Consider the following 21,178-nt stretch of genomic DNA (forward strand, 5'->3'; position numbering starts at 1 on the left):
TGCAAATTTGGTATACTTATGCCATACTGATGACAATACTATATTCTATCATTAACGTTTTCTTTTAAACAATATTTTTTACATGTTATGTTTCGGCTTGGGTCTAATTGTCCACGGTAAACTGACGTTGGCTATAATTGAGCACGGTCGCTTACGTTATGGCAAGCCTCGGGGCCACTTCCTGGAGTCGTGGAGTTCTTCCATTACTAGTACATTTCATTAAAGCGTGTTTTTAAAAATATTACTTATTTTATTTCTACCTAAGTGACTTTACCGAAAGAACCAAAGAGTATATATAAACACAGTCACACATGACTAACACGTCTATATATATTCATATATTCATGATAGAGTTAAAAATTTACCCAAATTCATCACACGGGCTGTTATGGCGCACTATGAGAGGGCAAATGGTCATAAACATTCCTGGAAGCCCTCGTATCTTCAAAATGAATGTTAACCTAGAACTCCAAGCACACAATTTTGGCTGTCTGGCTACAAAATGAATATTCATAAGAGCTAAATTCAGCTGACATAGCAAAGGGTGTTGAAAATAATACTACTTGTGTTATGCATAAATTCATGTTTAATTGCAAATTATAGGTGTGAAGCCAGGCTTAGATTTCCTTGAATGCTGGGATGAACAGATCTAACGTCAGCTGAATGAGTGCTGTCAACTTCCTGACTGCTTCCATTCTCATAAAGAGTTCTAGATAAAAACAAAAAACTTAAACCATTGTTTTGATATAACCTCCATGTTCAATAGAATTAATAGACTTTACTGCAAACACAAACTTGACACTGCCACACACTGCCGTGTTAAACAGGTGGTGGCGTGTCCAGAACCATGCCTGGCCCCACACCTTAATCTGCTCAATATTAATGTTTCAGTTTCATTAGGTACTAGCTTTACTACCTGGCTACGCTCGAGACTTGGATTCTTGTCTTGAATGAATCCACGGCCTACGCGGAGGGATGCATGACGTCAGCAGGCACACTGCGTGACACTGCCGCATGCGGGTGACATCACACAGATGTGAGGTCACCGCTCACTTGCCGTGCTAAATATATCCATTATTGCGCCCCCCCCCAAAAAAAATCATTTTTATACTTTTTGCATTGTGTACAGTCTGGAAGGTACCCACATGCCAAATTTCAAGTTTGTTGCATGTCGGAAAGTATGCTAAACATTTCGAACAGATACACATTCACAAATTTCCCTTTTATATAAAGATAACCCCGTGAGCCATGCGACTCTTGACTCGGGGGCAAATGCAACAAACAAAAACGTGAACAAGAAACATCTTAAAGTGACTACAAGCAACAGAAAAATCCAGGAAAAAACTGCAGAAAAAACACCGCATTTCAACTCTGTATGCAGAAAATCCCAGTGGGATTGCAAGTCAACAAAAACAACCATAGGACAATTTAGATTAAAGTTATCAGGCTAACTGTGTACTACAAAAAACAAACATGGCTAAACCAAAACGTTTTCAATGCTTCCTCACTCCACCAAATAATTCAGGATCAAATCAACATGGTTGAGTTTGCGTGTCTCCCTCTCTCTCTGTCGTGGCGTGGATTTTCCTCCAGATCGCCCTCCACATTTAAGAGTGAATATCAGCACGCGTTTAGAGCCTTTGACCGATAGTCATTTCCAAACATTGACAAAGCCCACCTTTGTTGTGTGGGCAGGTCGCTTCTGAAAACAAGAGCGGACGCTTGTGTTGCGCCCAAAACGTCGGGATTTATTTTATTTTCTACCTACGTGACTCTACCGAAAGAACCAAAGAGTATGGATTCCTGCACTCACGAAAGCTTCAAATCATAAGGGCGGTATAGCAGCTCTAGCGGGCTTGGCCTGGTTACATAAAATAAAAACCGAAAGTGTCCTCGTGTTGTAGTATTTCCTGCAGTTACGAAAGCTCCAAATCTCTCATTGCCATGCTCATTTCTCTACCCCCCATCTCTCTCAGCCCCCTTCTCTCGCTATTTAAGGCCTCAACACAGGTGTTGTTTCTGTGTGCCTATGTGTGTGTCTCTGTGTGTCTCTGTGTCTGTGTTATCTCTCTCTGTGTACCTATGTGTGTCTCGCTCTGTGTGCCTATGTGTCTGTCTCTCTCTGTCTGTGCTTTCTGTGTGCCTGTGTGTGTGTCTCTCTCTCTCTGTTATCTCTCTGCTTCTGTGTCTCTCTCTGTGTGTCTGTGTTATCTCTCTCTGCTTGTGTGTATGTGTCTGTGTGTCTCCGTGTCTGTGTTTAGTTCTCTCTCTCAAATGTATCAATCTTTGGAAGAACGTTAATAAACCAGGTGGGGAGTTGACTGTTATCTTAGCCGACTCTCTGTGTTGTATTGCATTGTAGTTCTAAGTTTATTGAATTTTATACTTAGGAAACTTTACCGAAAGGACCAAAGAGTATAGTTCAAGTTCAAAAGCTTTGCTTTAGATTTCGATTTAAAGCTTTACTTTCTCATTCATTTGTACCTGATGGTGATTGCTCGTGTTGAAAAGGAAACGTCGTATGCTATTACTTAATTTATTTTTTCTTCCTACGTGACTTTACCGAAAGAACCAAAGAGTATGGATTCCTGCACTCACGAAAGCTTCAAATTATAAGAGCGGTACAGCAGCTCAAGTGGGCTTGGCCTGGTTACATAAAATAAAAAACGAAAGTGTCCTCGTGTTGTAGTATTTCCTGCAGTCACGAAAGCTCCAAATCTCTCATTGCCATGCTCATTTCTCTACCCCCCCTCTCTCTCAGCCACCTTCTCTCTCTATTTAAGGCCTTGTCACAGAGGTATTGTTTCTGTGTGTGCCTATGTGTGCATCTCTCTGTGTGTCTCTCTCTCTCTGTGCCTATGTGTGTGTCTCTCTGTGTCCCTGTGTTATCTCTCTCTGTGTTTATGCGTCTGTCTCTCTGTGTGCCTATGTGTGGGTCTCTCTCTGTGTCTATATGTCTCTTTCTCTGTCTCTCTTTCTGTGTGCCTATGTGTGTCTCTGTCTCTGTGTTATCTCTCTGCTTATGTGTGTCTCTCTCTGTCTGTATTATCTCTCTCTCTGCTTGTGTGTCTGTGTGTCTCCGTGTCTGTGTTTAGTTCTCTCTCTCAAAATTTGCAATCTTTGGAAGAACGTTAATAAACCAGGTGGGGTTTTGACTGTTATGTTAGCCGACTCGCTGTGTTGTGTTGTATTACATTGTAGTTCTAAATTTATTTTATTTTATACCTACGTAACTTTACCGAAAGAACCAAAGAATATAGTTCTAAGTTTACAAGCTTTGCTTTCTCATTCATTTGTACCTGATGGTGATTGCTCGTGTTGCAAAGGAAACGTCGTATGCTATTACTTAATTAATGTTTTCTTTCTACGCGACTTTACCGAAAGAACCAAAGAGTATGTATCCCTGCACTCACGAAAGCTCCAGATCAAGTTTAACCGAGATAAATATTTTTGTTTATTTTCGGTAATGTCACGTAGGTAAAAAATGAAATGAAACAACGACTAAAATAAATTATTTTTTTATTGCATTTTTTAAATTAAAAATATTTTTAATGAAAAAAAATATTATGAATAAACAACTAAAATAAATGAAACTAAATACATTTAGTTGTTTTTTACATTTATGAAAAAAAAATTGTATCAAGAAAATATTATGGAAAAAACACCTAAAATAAATGAAAAAACTAAATTAAATTGGTTTCATTTATTTTGTTTCTGCTGCCGTCATGAAAGCTTCCAGATCAAGTTGAAGCGAGAGAATTCAAACAAAGGACTTCAGGCGAGGGCAGGAGGCGAGGCCCCGCGTGGCTGGGCCCCACGTTGTAATGTCCCAACCTAGATATGGATTCCCATACTCGCTGCGACTCAATTGACATCCCTACGAGAGAGAGGCTCTACCTGGGTAAACAACAACAACCACAACAACCACCACCACCACGATGAAAATCTCTCACCTCGGATTTCATCGGCAGCTTCTCGTTACCTCGCTACGTTATGGCGGCAGCAGGATGTGACGTAAAATTCACTTCCGGGGTACAAGACACGCCCCCAACGAGCGGGGCTGGGTAACTGAATAACTTATTCGTCAACTGCAGGAATGACTCAACTCGTTGTACACTCATTGGCTCTTTCGGTAAAGTCACGTGTCGAGGGATGATGGGGCGTGGGTGCTGAACCCGTCGCAATAAAAAACAAACTCGCGAGGGCTTTTAACGAATATATTATGTTAATTGTATTTCATTTCTTTACCGAAATAACCAATGAGCAATTCCTGCAGTCACCATGCTGAGATCCTAGATTATGTTAATGAGCCGCCAGTCACTGGGCGTAGCTTTGCCCAAATAAGGATTGTACCGGAACAGAGATCGGCGGGGACCAAGCAGGGGTGACATGACGTCACTAGCGAGGCGCACCGCCCCCCCTGGCGTTTCACACCGATGAGGTAATGCTTAGTGGTGACGTCAGAGAACGGGGGTCAGAGTTCAAGTTTTGCGTATTGGGGCCGTTCATAAATGACGTCACGTGATTTTGGCCGATTTTTGACCCCCCTCCCCCCCTCGTCACAGAGTCACAAAAAGTCAGACCCCCTCAGATATGACGTCACAAAGCTCTGCCCCCCCCCAAATATATAAAACACGCTTCAAATCGCTTTAAACTATTGTCATTGCAGTGCGTATTTAATGTGGCGCTGCACTCTGATGTTGTAGGAGAAAAGATTTATTAAAAAGGAGACCAGGGGGGCGAGGGTTTGAGAAATGTGACGTCACATCAATATGCACAACTTTAAATACATATAGAGTATAGACAAAACGTTCTGCTTAATTCTAGATTTGAAGCTTTCGTGACTGCAAGGATTCATACTTTGTTTTTTTTTTCGGTAAAGTCACGTTGGTTCTACTTAATTAAATACTTTTTTTTTATAAATGTGTATATAACATTCTTTTTCATATGTTATGTTTCGGCTTGGGTCTAATTGTCCACGATGGGAAAACGCACAAAATTAGCAAGGGATCAAATACTTTTTTCCCTCACTGTACTCATGCCATAATGATGACAATACTATATCCTATCATTAAATAAAATAATTTTAAACAATCTTTTTTACATGTTATGTTTGGGCTTGGGTCTAATTGTTCCCACGGTCAACTGACGTTGGATGTAATTGTCCACCGTCCCTTACGTTATGGAAAACTTCGGGGCCACTTCCTAGAGTCGTGGAGTTCTTCCATTACTAGTACATTTAATGACAGCGTGTTTTGAAAAAAAGTTTTTTACAGGTTACATACTTATAGTCAAAATCTCCAAATTTGCAGAGCTTCGCTGCAAGTACAGGGCGAGACGAGGGGTGAGGCAGCGACGCGCTCAGCCTCCCCTCTGATTGCGCAACCCCTCAGACACTAGATGGAACGTGGGCAGTAAGGGGGTGCCTGTTACCATCTCAGCATGTCACCAATGGAATGTTTGTAGACCCCTTCATTATATGTCCTCGCCTTCCATAGTCCGGGTAACTTAGTTCAAGTACAGTAGAACCTCTGGTCACGACCATAATTCGTTCCATAACTTTGGTCGCTACCCGATGTCATTGCAGTGCGTATTTAATGTGGCGCTGCACTCTGATGTTGTAGGAGAAAAGATTTATTAAAAAGGAGACCAGAGGGGCGGGGGTTTGAGAAATGTGACGTCACATCAATATGCACAACTTTAAATACATATAGAGTATAGACAAAACGTTCTGCTTAATTCTAGATTTGAAGCTTTCGTGACTGCAAGGATTCATACTCTTTGTTTTTTTTTCGGTAAAGTCACGTTGGTTCTACTTAATTAAATATTTTTTATAAATGTGTATATAACATTCTTTTTCATATGTTATGTTTCGGCTTGGGTCTAATTGTCCACGATGGGAAAACGCACAAAATTAGCAAGGGATCAAATACTTTTTTCCCTCACTGTACTCATGCCATAATGATGACAATACTATATCCTATCATTAAATAAAATAATTTTAAACAATCTTTTTTACATGTTATGTTTTGGCTTGGGTCTAATTGTTCCCACGGTCAACTGACGTTGGATGTAATTGTCCACCGTCCCTTACGTTATGGCAAACTTCGGGGCCACTTCCTAGAGTCGTGGAGTTCTTCCATTACTAGTACATTTAATGACAGCGTGTTTTGAAAAAAAGTTTTTTACAGGTTACATACTTATAGTCAAAATCTCCAAATTTGCAGAGCTTCGCTGCAAGTACAGGGCGAGACGAGGGGTGAGGCAGCGACGCGCTCAGCCTCCCCTCTGATTGCGCAACCCCTCAGACACTAGATGGAACGCGGGCAGTAAGGGGGTGCCTGTTACCATCTCAGCATGTCACCAATGGAATGTTTGTAGACCCCTTCATTATATGTCCTCGCCTTCCATAGTCCAGGTAACTTAGTTCAAGTACAGTAGAACCTCTGGTCACGACCATAATTCGTTACATAACTTTGGTCGCTACCCGATTTGGTCGTGATTCGAACCTAATTTCCCCATTGGATTGTATGTAAATACGATTAATCCTACGAACTGTATATAGTTTTTAAAAGATTTTTAAGCACAATAATGGTTAATTATGCCATAGAATTCAGTGTAATAGTAAACTAAATGTAAAAACATTGCATAACACTGAGAAATCCTTGAACAGAGAAAACTAACATTTCCGCGTCAAGGTTTAGAATCGTTCAACAAGATGACTGTTTCATCTTCTACATCAGTCAGTCGATTCTGAGAGAGAGAATATTCGTATGAGCAATTCATGTTTCTATTGAAAGTTAACAGTAATATTTGGGTACAGTATTGTTTTTGGAAGCATTCACCGTATTATCGTATGAACGTTTACTTTACCGCATCATCGTGTAATAAACGACTGGACCACGATGTCTGGCTCAGTGTCCTTTATTCGGTTCGTGCTGTACACCCACACGGTTGTCTTTACTCTGTAGCTTCTCCACGGTGCTGACTCCAATGTCGGCCCGATCCACAACAGCAGCCCCGCTGCTGTTTCTCTCACACACCCCCCCTTGGCTGTACTCGCTGCAACTCCTCTCTCTCCACCTCCTGGCAGCCTCGTGCTGTCTCTCTCTCTCTCCGCAGCTCCTCCTGGCAGCCACACCGCTGCCTCTAACACGCAGCCCTTCTGGCTGTCTCCTCTGCAGCTGCACACCACTCCGCAGCTTCCTCTTGTCTTCGGGGTTGGCTCCCGATAGCCGTCGGTGCCCCCCCCTCTTCTCACCCGCCCGCGTGGCCTCACTCTTTTCCGCTCACACCCCGACTGACTTCCCCTTCCGGTTTACCCGCTTAAGGACCCGAACCTTCCACCCACGTCACATGACTCCACCCCCCGTGACGTCACATCCGGAAGGTCGCTTACGCCCGCATTACACCACCCTCCCCCGTAGAAAAATCCCAGCCGACCTCGGCTGACCAATAGCAAATCGTAATGCGGCGAACCGAGCTTCCCCCCCTAAAGGACACTAAGCACACAATGTAACAGCAAGAACAACAACAACAACGCAATTAACATCAACGAACGTACAAAAAGCATGCAATAAATACAACTGTAAGAAAAAAATAACAAGACAGCAACAATCAACGAAACGTAAGCGATTTGGAACGTGTGCGGGTCGCCGGCCCGTCCCGGACGGTCGGCGGCCCACTCGCAGAACGGGAACGCGATGAAAGTCGAGGAATGACAGGGGGTAATCCCCCTGTCGCAGCTGGAAGTCCATCGCCGTCCCGTGTCCCTAAAGAGTTAGTCTTGGGCTTGTCCTGTGACCGTGCCCGCAGCTGGGTCGGAAGGGCTGCAGGGCTCGAAGGTCCCGCAGACCTGGCAGGCGTCCTCCGAGCAGGGCCCCTCGTCCCCCGCAATGTCACGGCCGGCCTGTCTGGAACAGGTACGACAGGCGCTCTAGCAAGATCAATGGACGCAGGCAGGGGAGAGTCAGCAGCAACAGACCCCGGCAAGGCAACATTGGGGGATGACGCATCATGTAAGGGAGCAACATATGGTTTCAAGCGCGACGTATGCACAACCCAGCGACGAGACCCAATCTGGACGCGTGCTGACTGTGGGTTGGGAACCGCAATGAGGCGTACGGGACCATGCCAGGGTTTGTGCAATTTCGGCGAGGTCCCCGGACGTACCTGTGGACAATGAAGCCAGGCTAGGTCCCCAACCTTCCAAGGGCACTCCCCCTCAGACCGTCGCGCATATCGCTCGTTCCGGGCCTGGGCTTTGGCCGTAGCCACGCGGGCATTCTCCCGCGCCTCCGTGACTCGGCGAACCGTGTCCTGAATGTATTCAGGAAGTGGCTTACGAGGTCCCTTCACCCCAGTTCCCAATTGCACATCCACCGGCGGCACGTTTTCCCGACCATACATAAGGTAAAACGGCGAATATCCTGTAGCCGCATGAGGCGTCATCCTGTACGCCGAAAGCACCCCGGGGATGTGCAGATCCCAATCTGATTGTTGTTCACTCACGGTATGGCAAAGCATGGCAGACAATGTCCTGTTCAGCCGTTCAACCATACCATCCGTCTGCGGATGGTATGGGGATGTCCGTACTTTCTTAGTCCCAAGGCCCGCGCACACTTCCGCCAATAATTTAGAAGAGAAATTCCTGCCCTGGTCCGTGAGGAGTCTCTCAGGCGCCCCCTTATCCATAATATACCCAAACAAAAAGGCGTCGGTAATGGCCGCGGCCGACTGATCGGGCAACGGCCAGGCCATCGGCCAACGGGAGAGGTACTCAACCCCTACCAGCAAATATTTATTACCCCTCGCCGATGGTGGAAAAGGTCCCAATATGTCCAGTGCCACCAATTCATTGACTCGAGACACCTGAATCGACTGGAGAGGCGGCACGTAAGGATGTTTCGGCGGCTTACGTCGTGCACACGCAGGGCACGCGCGCACATGCCCTACGACATCTGTCACCATGCCGTGCCAAAAATAATGACGTTGCAACGTCAACAAGGTCTTCTGCACCCCTAAATGTAAGAGAGTGTCACAATGGAGGGTTCTAATCAACTCGAATCGCAAGGACGTTGGTACCACCAGGCGCCAACGTTCCTGGAACCCCTCCCGCCACATAAGCAGACCATCTCGGAGAGCGGTTTGCGGCCCCATAGCCGTACTCGGACTCCCATTGTCCCTAGCAGACCGCTTCCGCAAGGACACCAATGACTCATCCATCATCTGTTCCCGGATCCAGACAGACCGCGGCAGATTCAAAACCCCGTCAGCCGGTCCCGGCTCCATCGGAGTGTCCGACTTCTCGACGGCCAACGTAAGCGGCTGAGGGGGGTTTGGAATCGGCGAACACCTATGCGTCCCCGACTCACATTTACAAGGGGCGTGCCGCGGTAATCTGGAAAGTGCGTCAGCGTTCGCATGGCGCACTCCCTTCCGATGTTGAATTTGGAAGGAAAATTCCTGTAGCGTGTCCAACCAACGTGCCAACTGTCCGGATGGCTGGTCAATTTTAAGGGCATATTGCAAGGCCGCATGATCCGTATGCACAATAAAAGAACGACCGTAGAGGTATGGTCGAAATTGCCGTAGGAAAAAAACAACCGCCAATAGTTCTCTGCGAGTGACACAGTAGCGGGTTTCCGCAGGAGACAAGACTCGGCTACCATACGCCACGACACGCTCTACACCCCCTTTAGACTGTGATAACACCGCCCCAATACCTGTGTCACTCGCGTCCGTATCAAGAATGAATGGGTGATCGAAATCGGGATAATCCAATGTTGGGGCCGTGGCCAATAGATCACGCAGACTCCGAAAGGCCGCCTCCTCCGGCTGTCCCCAAACAAACTTCCGTCCTTTACCCGTAAGGAGATGCAAGGGCCTCGCAATCGTCGCAAAACCCGGCACAAATCTTCGGTAATACGAGGCAAATCCCAAAAACCGCCGAACATCCCCCACGGTGGCCGGAGTCGGCCAATCCCGGACGCACGCCGTCTTTTCCGGATCCGTGGACACTCCCTCAGCACTCACAATGTGCCCCAAATAGCGGACGGACCGTTGCAGTAGGTGACATTTCTTTGGTTTGAATTTCAATTTGGCAGAACGCATCCTCGTGAACACTGTCTCCAGCCGCGTCAAATGTTCATCAAATGTGCGGCTGAAGACAATAATATCGTCCAAATATATAAGACACGTCTCCCACTGCAACCCCGTCAAAACGAGCTCCATCAATCTTTGAAATGTAGCAGGGGCCGCATTCAATCCCATCGGGAGACAGTTGAATTGAAATAACCCCTGCGGCGTACGGAATGCGGTTTTCTCCCGTGAGGACTCGTCAAGGGGAAGCTGCCAAAATCCCGAAGAGAGGTCCAGTGTGGAAAATAACTTAGCCCCCGACAATGCGTCGAGGGAGTCATCCATACGCGGCAGGGGGTACGCATCTGCCACCGATATCTTATTCAATTTGCGGAAATCAACACAAAATCGCAATTTGCCATCCTTCTTCTTAACCAAGACGACTGGAGCGCCCCATGGGCTGTTAGATGGCGATATAATGTCCGCAGCCAACATGTCTTCCACTGCCCCCCGTACGTGTTCTCGCTCCGCAGGACTCATCCGATGCGAATTTAATCGAATAGGGGCAGCATCGCCCGTCTCAATGTGATGGTAAAGCAACGAAGTGCGGCCCAAATCCAAATCATCGGAGCTGAACACATCGGAATATGTCAACAACAATTTACGCAGCGCACCACGTTGCTCCATGGACAGGGAAGAATTTCCGTCACATAAATGAGCAACCCAACGATCATCCGAACTCCTTGGCTCGGAAACCCCAGCAACAACTCCCCGGCTATGTGGACAATCATGGGTCGCAAAGGCCGTAGTGGCATGTGCCACAACCGTACCGGCCGGGACACGGACGTTTTCTCCCCCCGCATTAAGCACCTGTAAAAACGGTAATTGATCCGGCCGGACGATGGTCTGTGCCCCCACTAACGCCAACCCGGTTGTTATCGTGGCGGACGGTGACAACAAGACCCCTACTGCTCCTAGCCGATCAGGCAGGGGCTTCCGATACCGCAAGGGTATAAGCATCTGTGTACCAGGTGGGATGTCCACAGATGCGACGGACAGCGCCTGCACTTGTACGGCCGAAGCAGGTCGCCCCCAGGGCGACGGCAGAAACGAGATTTGACGGCCCCCCGGCAGTTCAATACAATTCTCATTGATTTTGATCAAAATGGGCATCTTAGCCAAAAAATCGGTGCCTAACAAACAAGGAACCGCCAAAGATCTCGATATCAACACAACACCCGAGGCCGACACATCCCCAATAGATATCTTAGCATCCACCTGACCCACGATACCCATGCTACCCCCGTTCGCAGCGACGCACGACCCATAAACCGGACGCACAGCCCCCGGCGGGATGCCCAACAGATGGAAAATGACATCCGAAATAATAGTCGCAGACGCGCCGGAGTCGACCAAAATGCGTACGTCCACCCCTTGTATAGACCCCGGTACAGTGGACGAGCCCGTAGCGGCCGCGACGACTCTCCGTGCCAACTTGCGCCACTGCGTGACCGAGCGACAAGGCCCCGTCGAAGGGCATGCTTTAACCACAACGTTAGGATGGCGCAACGACGGTGATGGGTGAGGTGTAAAGCCTTGCCGAGTGTCTGGTGCGTGCCGACATGCCTGTTTCGGAGGATCTTTAGCCGACTTGACCGGTGCCGAGGCCTCCTGCTGCGGCGGAGCCGGGAAGCGGGCCCAGCAGTCTCTGGCGTAGTGGCCCCTACGCCCGCAGCGGAAACATTCGGCCTCGTTGCGCCGAAGCGCAGGCCTCGCCTCCTGACGGCCCCGTTCTGGTAGCGCCGCGCGCGGTCTCGGCCCGCCGCGTCCCGTCCATGGAGCGGAGGCGGCCGTCAGTTGTTGAGGGCCCCGGTCATCCGGAACATAGACAGCCTGCGCAGGGTTCCACCCCAGCGCATCCCCTTCTTTGACGGGCCCCCCCGTCCACGCCGTCACTTGTTTCCAGCGACGGAGGTTGAATTGCGCATCGAGACACTTAGCAGCCGTCCGGGAAGTTAGCTTCTCATGCCCACACACAGGCATGGGGATCCCTAGATCCCGAGACAGCTCCAACATTTTCCCTAATATGAGAGGCTCGAGCAGGTCCTGTGGCGTCTCAGGATAAGCTGCCATGGCCAGCTCCAGCACCGCACCCCTGAACGCCACGGGCGACTCCTCTGGTGCTCGTTGTCGTTGAGCGAATCGCCGATGCGCATCATCTGGTGGCTCATAAGCCTCGGCCATTTCTTGAAAAACACCACATAAAGTTGCCTTCTTATCGGTCGTTATGGAACGGAAGAATCGGACAGATTCGTCGTCCAGGAGAGTCGGCAACACCTCCAAAGCCTCCGCATCGGTCCATCTTGCTGTGCGTACCGCCGCCAAGAAGCGGCAGGCGAACGCGCTCCAGTCCCCACCGACGGAAAATTCTTTAACCGTTGTAAGGTGGCGACTCCGACTCCTCTTCCCGCCGTCTTCCAATGGTGGTGGTTGTGATGGCAAATTCAAAATGGCGTCGGCCCGCGGCGTGGCCAAGATGGCGGTTTGGCGCCACGGAGCGCGCAAAATGGCGGCCTCTTGCCGCGTGGGCAATGGCGGCGGCAGGACAGGCAACGTGGCGGCCCGCGGAGCACCAATTGCATCATCCATCGTCCCTGGCGCGACGAGATGGCATAGATGCGCCAGGACGTCCTTAAGTGCCTCCAGTTGTACCGCCATCGCTTGCCATCGTTGATCCGCGTCTGATGATGTCGACGGACCCGCCACCGCGCCAACATCCTCCACTCCCGTTCCCGTGGTCGCCTCAGCCGGGCTCTCCTCCACCACCCCAACAGGATCCGAGGTTGGAGGGAGTTCGTCGTCGTCGGACGAAGAAGCCGATGCAGGCGCCGGATTAACTTTCTTCCTCACTTGTTTCGACATGCCGTTGCACTTCCGACACCAGTGTAATAAACGACTGGACCACGATGTCTGGCTCAGTGTCCTTTATTCGGTTCGTGCTGTACACCCACACGGCTGTCTTTACTCTGTAGCTTCTCCACGGTGCTGACTCCAATGTCGGCCCGATCCACAACAGCAGCCCCGCTGCTGTTTCTCTCACACACCCCCCCTTGGCTGTACTCGCTGCAACTCCTCTCTCTCCACCTCCTGGCAGCCTCGTGCTGTCTCTCTCTCTCTCCGCAGCTCCTCCTGGCAGCCACACCGCTGCCTCTAACACGCAGCCCTTCTGGCTGTCTCCTCTGCAGCTGCACACCACTCCGCAGCTTCCTCTTGTCTTCGGGGTTGGCTCCCGATAGCCGTCGGTGCCCCCCCCTCTTCTCACCCGCCCGCGTGGCCTCACTCTTTTCCGCTCACACCCCGACTGACTTCCCCTTCCGGTTTACCCGCTTAAGGACCCGAACCTTCCACCCACGTCACATGACTCCACCCCCCGTGACGTCACATCCGGAAGGTCGCTTACGCCCGCATTACAATCGTATGAATGATGCGAGAAGAGATTAACAGGTTCTTATGTTAGCGATTTACGTACTCGGCGCTTTCACTCTCTAAATTATGGCTTGAATGAGGGGGGAAGGGTATGACTACACTCACACAATTTATATCTTACTAGCAATTTTATATAGCAAAAGTTATATACATAACTGTTACGCTTTGTGTAATTCAACAAAAATGGCGCGGAAGGGGAAAATCGGCCGCGGCCGTGTTTGATCGCCACCCAAGTATGTGTTCGTGACCAGATTCAAAAATGTCAATGTTTTGGATGGAACCCAATTTGGTCGTGGTCAGAAGCGTTCGTGACCAGAGGTTCTACTGTATGTGTATAAAGATACGTAGGCTCGCTGGTCTCGTCATGAAACTGCAATGAAAAAGCACCAGGGTAGGCAGCTATCACATCTGCCTCACTGAGAGGGGGCGTGTCAGACACCCCCCCCTCGGTGAGGCCACGCCCCCGGTGCCTCCCCAGCCACTGACCTCACCCCATGTCACTGGCTCCCATCCATCGCGTTCAGTGTTAATTACTGAGGCTCACAAAGCCAGACTCAGGCTCCCATAGGCTTCAGCGTTAATAACTGAGGCTCACAGGGCCAGACTAAGGCTCCAATAGGCTTCAGTGTGAATCACTGAGGCTCCTGGTGAGATATCTACCCAACCAACAGATCCACCATGACTGGCCGCTCTTACCCTGCAGGTTGAACCTAAGATTTCAATGTTCTACTTCACATTATTTTTATTAAAGGCCTGTGACAAAGGCATCTATTGGGAGCGACATCGGATCAAGCTTACACATCTACCGGGTCTCCATTTGACTTTGTATTGTCTAGGAAGTCCACCCACACCTCCACTTCCACAAACTGCTGTGAGTTGCCTCGCTCTGCCTCACAGTCAGAATTCCCCTCCTGCTTCACGTTGCCTCCATCGATGTGAAGGTCCCATTTTGGAGTCGAATCTTCATCTTCACATTTTACCTTCACTTCTTCGCTCTTCACCGTCACCTCTTCACATTTCACAATCACCTCTTCACATTTCACAATCACCTCTTCAAATTCCACCTTGATACCTTTAAAAGTGCCCAAGCTGGGATTTTCTTCCGGTACTTGTTTCATGAGGGATGGGCTCCTTACGGCACTTTGACTTTCACAAGCTGATTTCAGACTCCACTCCTTGTGGATTTTCTGATGATTCTGTGTTCTCTGGTGTTCTTGAAGATGTTGTGACCGTGCAAACGCCTTCCCGCACAGAGTGCACCTGAAGGGTTTCTCTCCTGTGTGTGTTCTCTGGTGTTTTGCAAGACTAGGCGACTGTGAAAATGCCTTCCCACACACACTGCACTTGAAGGGTTTCTCTCCTGTGTGTGTTCTATGGTGTGTTGCAAGATCACGTGACTTTGAAAATGCCTTCCCACACACACTGCACTTGAAGGGTTTCTCTCTTGTGTGTGTTCTATGGTGTTTTGCAAGATACCACTGTGAAAATGCCTTCCCACACACACTGCACTTGAAGAGTTTCTGTCCTGTGTGTGTTCTCTGGTGTCGTGCAAGATTATGTGACTGTGAAAATGCCTTCCGACACACACTGCACTTCAAGGGTTTCTCTCCTGTGTGTGTTCTCTGGTGTATTGCAAGATCAGATGACTGTGAAAATGCCTTCCCACACACACTGCACTTGAAGGGTTTCTCTCCTGTGTGTGCTCTCTGGTGTATTTGACAATTTTCTGGACCTGCAAACGCCATTCCACACACACTGCACTTGAAAGGTTTCACTCGTGTGTGTGTTCTCTGGTGTTTTGCAAGATTAGGCGACTGTGAAAATGCCTTCCCACACACACTGCACTTGAAGGGTTTCTCTCCTGTGTGTGTTCTCTGGTGTTTTGCAAGATCAGATGACTGTGAAAATGCCTTCCCACACACACTGCACTTGAAGGGTTTCTCTCCCGTGTGTGTTCTTTGGTGTCTTTGAAGAGTTGATGAATCTGCAAACGCCATCTCACACAGAGTGCACTTGAAGGGTTTCTCTCCCGTGTGTGTTCTTTGGTGTCTTTGAAGATTTGATGAATGTGCAAACGCCATCTCACACAGATTGCACTTGAAGGGTTTCTCTCCCGTGTGTTTTTTCTGGAGCCGTGTCAAACTTCCAGTCCGATCCGTGCTGTATGCACGCTGGTCCCATTGTTGCCATGCCGTACCGAGCCGCGCTGACTGCCTGTGCTCCATCAGACCAATTCTGCAGAGGAAGCGTCAGAGGAAGCGACAGCTGCAGACAGAAAATACCATCTACAAGTCAGTATCGAGGCACAGAAGAATGAATATACGCATATATATGTACAATCTTGATTTGAAGCTTTCATGACTGCAGGAATCCATACTCTATGGTTCTTACGGTAAAGTCAAGTAGGTAATTATAACATAAATGACGATGTTTCGAATGCAACACAAGCGTTCGTCTTTGGGTGAAATCGCGATAGCTGAGATGTCTGCTGTGATTTATTTTAATACACGCTTTAATTTAACTCACTCTGTCTGTTGTTGTCATTGTTGTATCCTCAAATCTTGTAACTCCATTTTAACCCACTTCCCAATGTGGTATCGATTGCAAATTTGGTATACTTATGCCATACTGATGACAATACTATATTCTATCATTAACGTTTTCTTTTAAACAATATTTTTTACATGTTATGTTTCGGCTTGGGTCTAATTGTCCACGGTAAACTGACGTTGGCTGTAATTGACCACGGTCGCTTACGTTATGGCAAGCCTCGGGGCCACTTCCTGGAGTCGTGGAGTTCTTCCATTACTAGTACATTTCATTAAAGCGTGTTTTTAAAAATATTACTTATTTTATTTCTACCTACGTGACTTTACCGAAAGAACCAAAGAGTATATATAAACACAGTCACACATGACTAACACGTCTATATATATTCATATATTCATGATAGAGTTAAAAATTTACCCAAATTCATCACACGGGCTGTTATGGTGCACTATGAGAGGGCAAATGGTCATAAACATTCCTGGAAGCCCTCGTATCTTCAAAATGAATGTTAACCTAGAACTCCAAGCACACAATTTTGGCTGTCTGGCTACAAAATGAATATTCATAAGAGCTAAATTCAGCTGACATAGCAAAGGGTGTTGAAAATAATACTACTTGTGTTATGCATAAATTCATGTTTAATTGCAAATTATAGGTGTGAAGCCAGGCTTAGATTTCCTTGAATGCTGGGATGAACAGATCTAACGTCAGCTGAATGAGTGCTGTCAACTTCCTGACTGCTTCCATTCTCATAAAGAGTTCTAGATAAAAACAAAAAACTTAAACCATTGTTTTGATATAACCTCCATGTTCAATAGAATTAATAGACTTTACTGCAAACACAAACTTGACACTGCCACACACTGCCGTGTTAAACAGGTGGTGGCGTGTCCAGAACCATGCCTGGCCCCACACCTTAATCTGCTCAATATTAATGTTTCAGTTTCATTAGGTACTAGCTTTACTACCTGGCTACGCTCGAGACTTGGATTCTTGTCTTGAATGAATCCACGGCCTACGCGGAGGGATGCATGACGTCAGCAGGCACACTGCGTGACACTGCCGCATGCGGGTGACATCACACAGATGTGAGGTCACCGCTCACTTGCCGTGCTAAATATATCCATTATTGCGCCCCCCCCCAAAAAAAATCATTTTTATACTTTTTGCATTGTGTACAGTCTGGAAGGTACCCACATGCCAAATTTCAAGTTTGTTGCATGTCGGAAAGTATGCTAAACATTTCGAACAGATACACATTCACAAATTTCCCTTTTATATAAAGATAACCCCGTGAGCCATGCGACTCTTGACTCGGGGGCAAATGCAACAAACAAAAACGTGAACAAGAAACATCTTAAAGTGACTACAAGCAACAGAAAAATCCAGGAAAAAACTGCAGAAAAAACACCGCATTTCAACTCTGTATGCAGAAAATCCCAGTGGGATTGCAAGTCAACAAAAACAACCATAGGACAATTTAGATTAAAGTTATCAGGCTAACTGTGTACTACAAAAAACAAACATGGCTAAACCAAAACGTTTTCAATGCTTCCTCACTCCACCAAATAATTCAGGATCAAATCAACATGGTTGAGTTTGCGTGTCTCCCTCTCTCTCTGTCGTGGCGTGGATTTTCCTCCAGATCGCCCTCCACATTTAAGAGTGAATATCAGCACGCGTTTAGAGCCTTTGACCGATAGTCATTTCCAAACATTGACAAAGCCCACCTTTGTTGTGTGGGCAGGTCGCTTCTGAAAACAAGAGCGGACGCTTGTGTTGCGCCCAAAACGTCGGGTTTTATTTTATTTTCTACCTACGTGACTCTACCGAAAGAACCAAAGAGTATGGATTCCTGCACTCACGAAAGCTTCAAATCATAAGGGCGGTATAGCAGCTCTAGCGGGCTTGGCCTGGTTACATAAAATAAAAACCGAAAGTGTCCTCGTGTTGTAGTATTTCCTGCAGTCACGAAAGTTCCAAATCTCTCATTGCCATGCTCATTTCTCTACCCCCCATCTCTCTCAGCCCCCTTCTCTCGCTATTTAAGGCCTCAACACAGGTGTTGTTTCTGTGTGCCTATGTGTGTCTCTGTGTGTCTCTGTGTCTGTGTTATCTCTCTCTGTGTACCTATGTGTGTCTCGCTCTGTGTGCCTATGTGTCTGTCTCTCTCTGTCTGTGCTTTCTGTGTGCCTGTGTGTGTGTCTCTCTCTCTCTGTTATCTCTCTGCTTCTGTGTCTCTCTCTGTGTGTCTGTGTTATCTCTCTCTGCTTGTGTGTATGTGTCTGTGTGTCTCCGTGTCTGTGTTTAGTTCTCTCTCTCAAATGTATCAATCTTTGGAAGAACGTTAATAAACCAGGTGGGGAGTTGACTGTTATCTTAGCCGACTCTCTGTGTTGTATTGCATTGTAGTTCTAAGTTTATTGAATTTTATACTTAGGAAACTTTACCGAAAGAACCAAAGAGTATAGTTCAAGTTCAAAAGCTTTGCTTTAGATTTCGATTTAAAGCTTTACTTTCTCATTCATTTGTACCTGATGGTGATTGCTCGTGTTGCAAAGGAAACGTCGTATGCTATTACTTAATTTATTTTTTCTTCCTACGTGACTTTACCGAAAGAACCAAAGAGTATGGATTCCTGCACTAACGAAAGCTTCAAATTATAAGAGCGGTACAGCAGCTCAAGTGGGCTTGGCCTGGTTACATAAAATAAAAAACGAAAGTGTCCTCGTGTTGTAGTATTTCCTGCAGTCACGAAAGCTCCAAATCTCTCATTGCCATGCTCATTTCTCTACCCCCCCCCTCTCTCTCAGCCACCTTCTCTCTCTATTTAAGGCCTTGTCACAGAGGTATTGTTTCTGTGTGTGCCTATGTGTGCATCTCTCTGTGTGTCTCTCTCTCTCTGTGCCTATGTGTGTGTCTCTCTGTGTCCCTGTGTTATCTCTCTCTGTGTTTATGCGTCTGTCTCTCTGTGTGCCTATGTGTGGGTCTCTCTCTGTGTCTATATGTCTCTTTCTCTGTCTCTCTTTCTGTGTGCCTATGTGTGTCTCTGTCTCTGTGTTATCTCTCTGCTTATTTGTGTCTCTCTCTGTCTGTATTATCTCTCTCTCTGCTTGTGTGTCTGTGTGTCTCCGTGTCTGTGTTTAGTTCTCTCTCTCAAAATTTGCAATCTTTGGAAGAACGTTAATAAACCAGGTGGGGTTTTGACTGTTATGTTAGCCGACTCGCTGTGTTGTGTTGTATTGCATTGTAGTTCTAAATTTATTTTATTTTATACCTACGTAACTTTACCGAAAGAACCAAAGAATATAGTTCTAAGTTTACAAGCTTTGCTTTCTCATTCATTTGTACCTGATGGTGATTGCTCGTGTTGCAAAGGAAACGTCGTATGCTATTACTTAATTAATGTTTTCTTTCTACGCGACTTTACCGAAAGAACCAAAGAGTATGTATCCCTGCACTCACGAAAGCTCCAGATCAAGTTTAACCGAGATAAATATTTTTGTTTATTTTCGGTAATGTCACGTAGGTAAAAAATGAAAGGAAACGACAAAAATAATTAATTTTTTTATTGCATTTTTAAATTTAAAAAATTTTAATGAAAAAAATATGAATAAACTAAAATAAATGAAACTAAATACATTTAGTTGTTTTTTTAATTTATGAAAAAAAAGTATTCAAAAAATATTATGAAAAAACAACTAAAATAAATGAATAAACTAAATTAAATTGGTTTCATTTATTTTATTTCTGCTGCCGTCACGAAAGCTTCCAGATCAAGTTGAAGCGAGAGAATTCAAACAAAAGGCCTTCAGGCGAGGGCAGGAGGCGAGGCCCCGCGTGGCTAGGCCCCACGTTGTAATGTCCCAACCTTAGCATGGATTCCCATACTCGCTGCGACTCAATTGACATCCCTACGAGAGAGAGGCTCTACCTGGGTAAACAACAACAACCACAACAACCACCACCACCACCACCACGATGAAAATCTCTCACCTCAGATTTCATCGGCAGCTTCTCGTTACCTCTCGCCGTTATGGCGGCAGCAGGATGTGACGTAATATTCACTTCCGGGGTACAAGACACGCCCCCAACGAGCGGGGCTGGGTAACTGAATAACTTATTCGAGAATTGAAGCTTTCGTCAACTGCAGGAATGACTCAACTCTTAGGTTGTATTAACACTCCGTGCTGTCTTTGAGCCCCGCCCCCTCCCTCTCGATACGTTCCATTCATTGGTTACCACATTCTGATGAACCCCCCCTCTCCTCCCCCCTTCAACTTGCTTATAAGGGATTACATCTTGAATCATTGCCTCACTTGATGCAGCTAATTCGGCTGTGACGGTCCCACCTGATGACGGAGACTTGTGTTGCCTCCGAAACGTCGTGATTTTTGTTTTATTTTATTTTCATTAATTTTGATGTTTTACCTACGTGACTTTACCGAAAAAACCTAAGAATATGATTCCTTGCAGTCACGAAAGCTTCAAATCTAGAATGACTCAACTCGTTGTACACTCATTGGCTCTTTCGGTAAAGTCACGCGTCGAGGGATGATGGGACGTGGGTGCTGAACCCGTCGCAATAAAAAACAAACTTGCGACGGCTTTTAACGAATATATTATGTTAATTGTATTTCATTTCTTTACCGAAATAACCAATGAGCAATTCCTGCAGTCACCAAAGCTTTGTTCCTAGATTATGTTAATGAGCCGCCAGTCACTGGGGGTAGCTTTGCCCAAATAAGGATTGTACCGGAACAGACATCGGCGGTGACAAAGCAGGGGTGACATGACGTCACTAGCGAGGCGCACCGCCCCCCCAGGAGTTTCACGCCGATGAGGTAATGCTTAGTGGTGACGTCAGAGAACGGGGGTCAGAGTTCAAGTTTTGCGTATTGGGGCCGTTCATAAATGACGTCACGTGATTTTGGCCGATTTTTGACCCCCCTCCCCCCCTCGTCACACAGCGTCACAAAAAGTCAGACCCCCTCAAATATGACGTCACAAAGCTCTGCCCCCCCAAATATATAAAACACGCTTCGAATCGCTTTAAACTATT

General features: G+C 46.9%; 1 protein-coding gene across 6 annotated transcripts in view; it reads right to left on the reverse strand.

Annotated features, from left to right (window-relative positions):
• LOC144953604 (uncharacterized) overlaps nucleotides 1-20,544 on the reverse strand; it is a 33,852-nt gene extending 13,308 nt beyond the window's left edge. For 2 of the 6 annotated variants that reach the window (XM_078884176.1, XM_078884179.1), the window contains exons 1-2: nucleotides 3,954-4,311; nucleotides 917-963 (exon numbers count right to left, since the gene is read on the reverse strand). In XM_078884176.1, coding sequence (XP_078740302.1) covers nucleotides 917-963; nucleotides 3,954-3,965 — 59 coding nt within the window. In that variant the 5' untranslated portion in view covers nucleotides 3,966-4,311. Of the gene's footprint in view, nucleotides 1-916; nucleotides 3,215-3,953; nucleotides 15,832-20,112 lie in introns of those variants that run through there. The other 4 variants (XM_078884180.1, XM_078884177.1, XM_078884182.1 and 1 more) reach the window with 3 other exon arrangements.
• Nucleotides 20,545-21,178: the final 634 nt, after the last annotated feature.

The sequence above is a fragment of the Lampetra fluviatilis genome, chromosome 79 (assembly GCF_964198595.1).
Source record: "Lampetra fluviatilis chromosome 79, kcLamFluv1.1, whole genome shotgun sequence".
NCBI classification, from domain to species: domain Eukaryota; kingdom Metazoa; phylum Chordata; class Hyperoartia; order Petromyzontiformes; family Petromyzontidae; genus Lampetra; species Lampetra fluviatilis.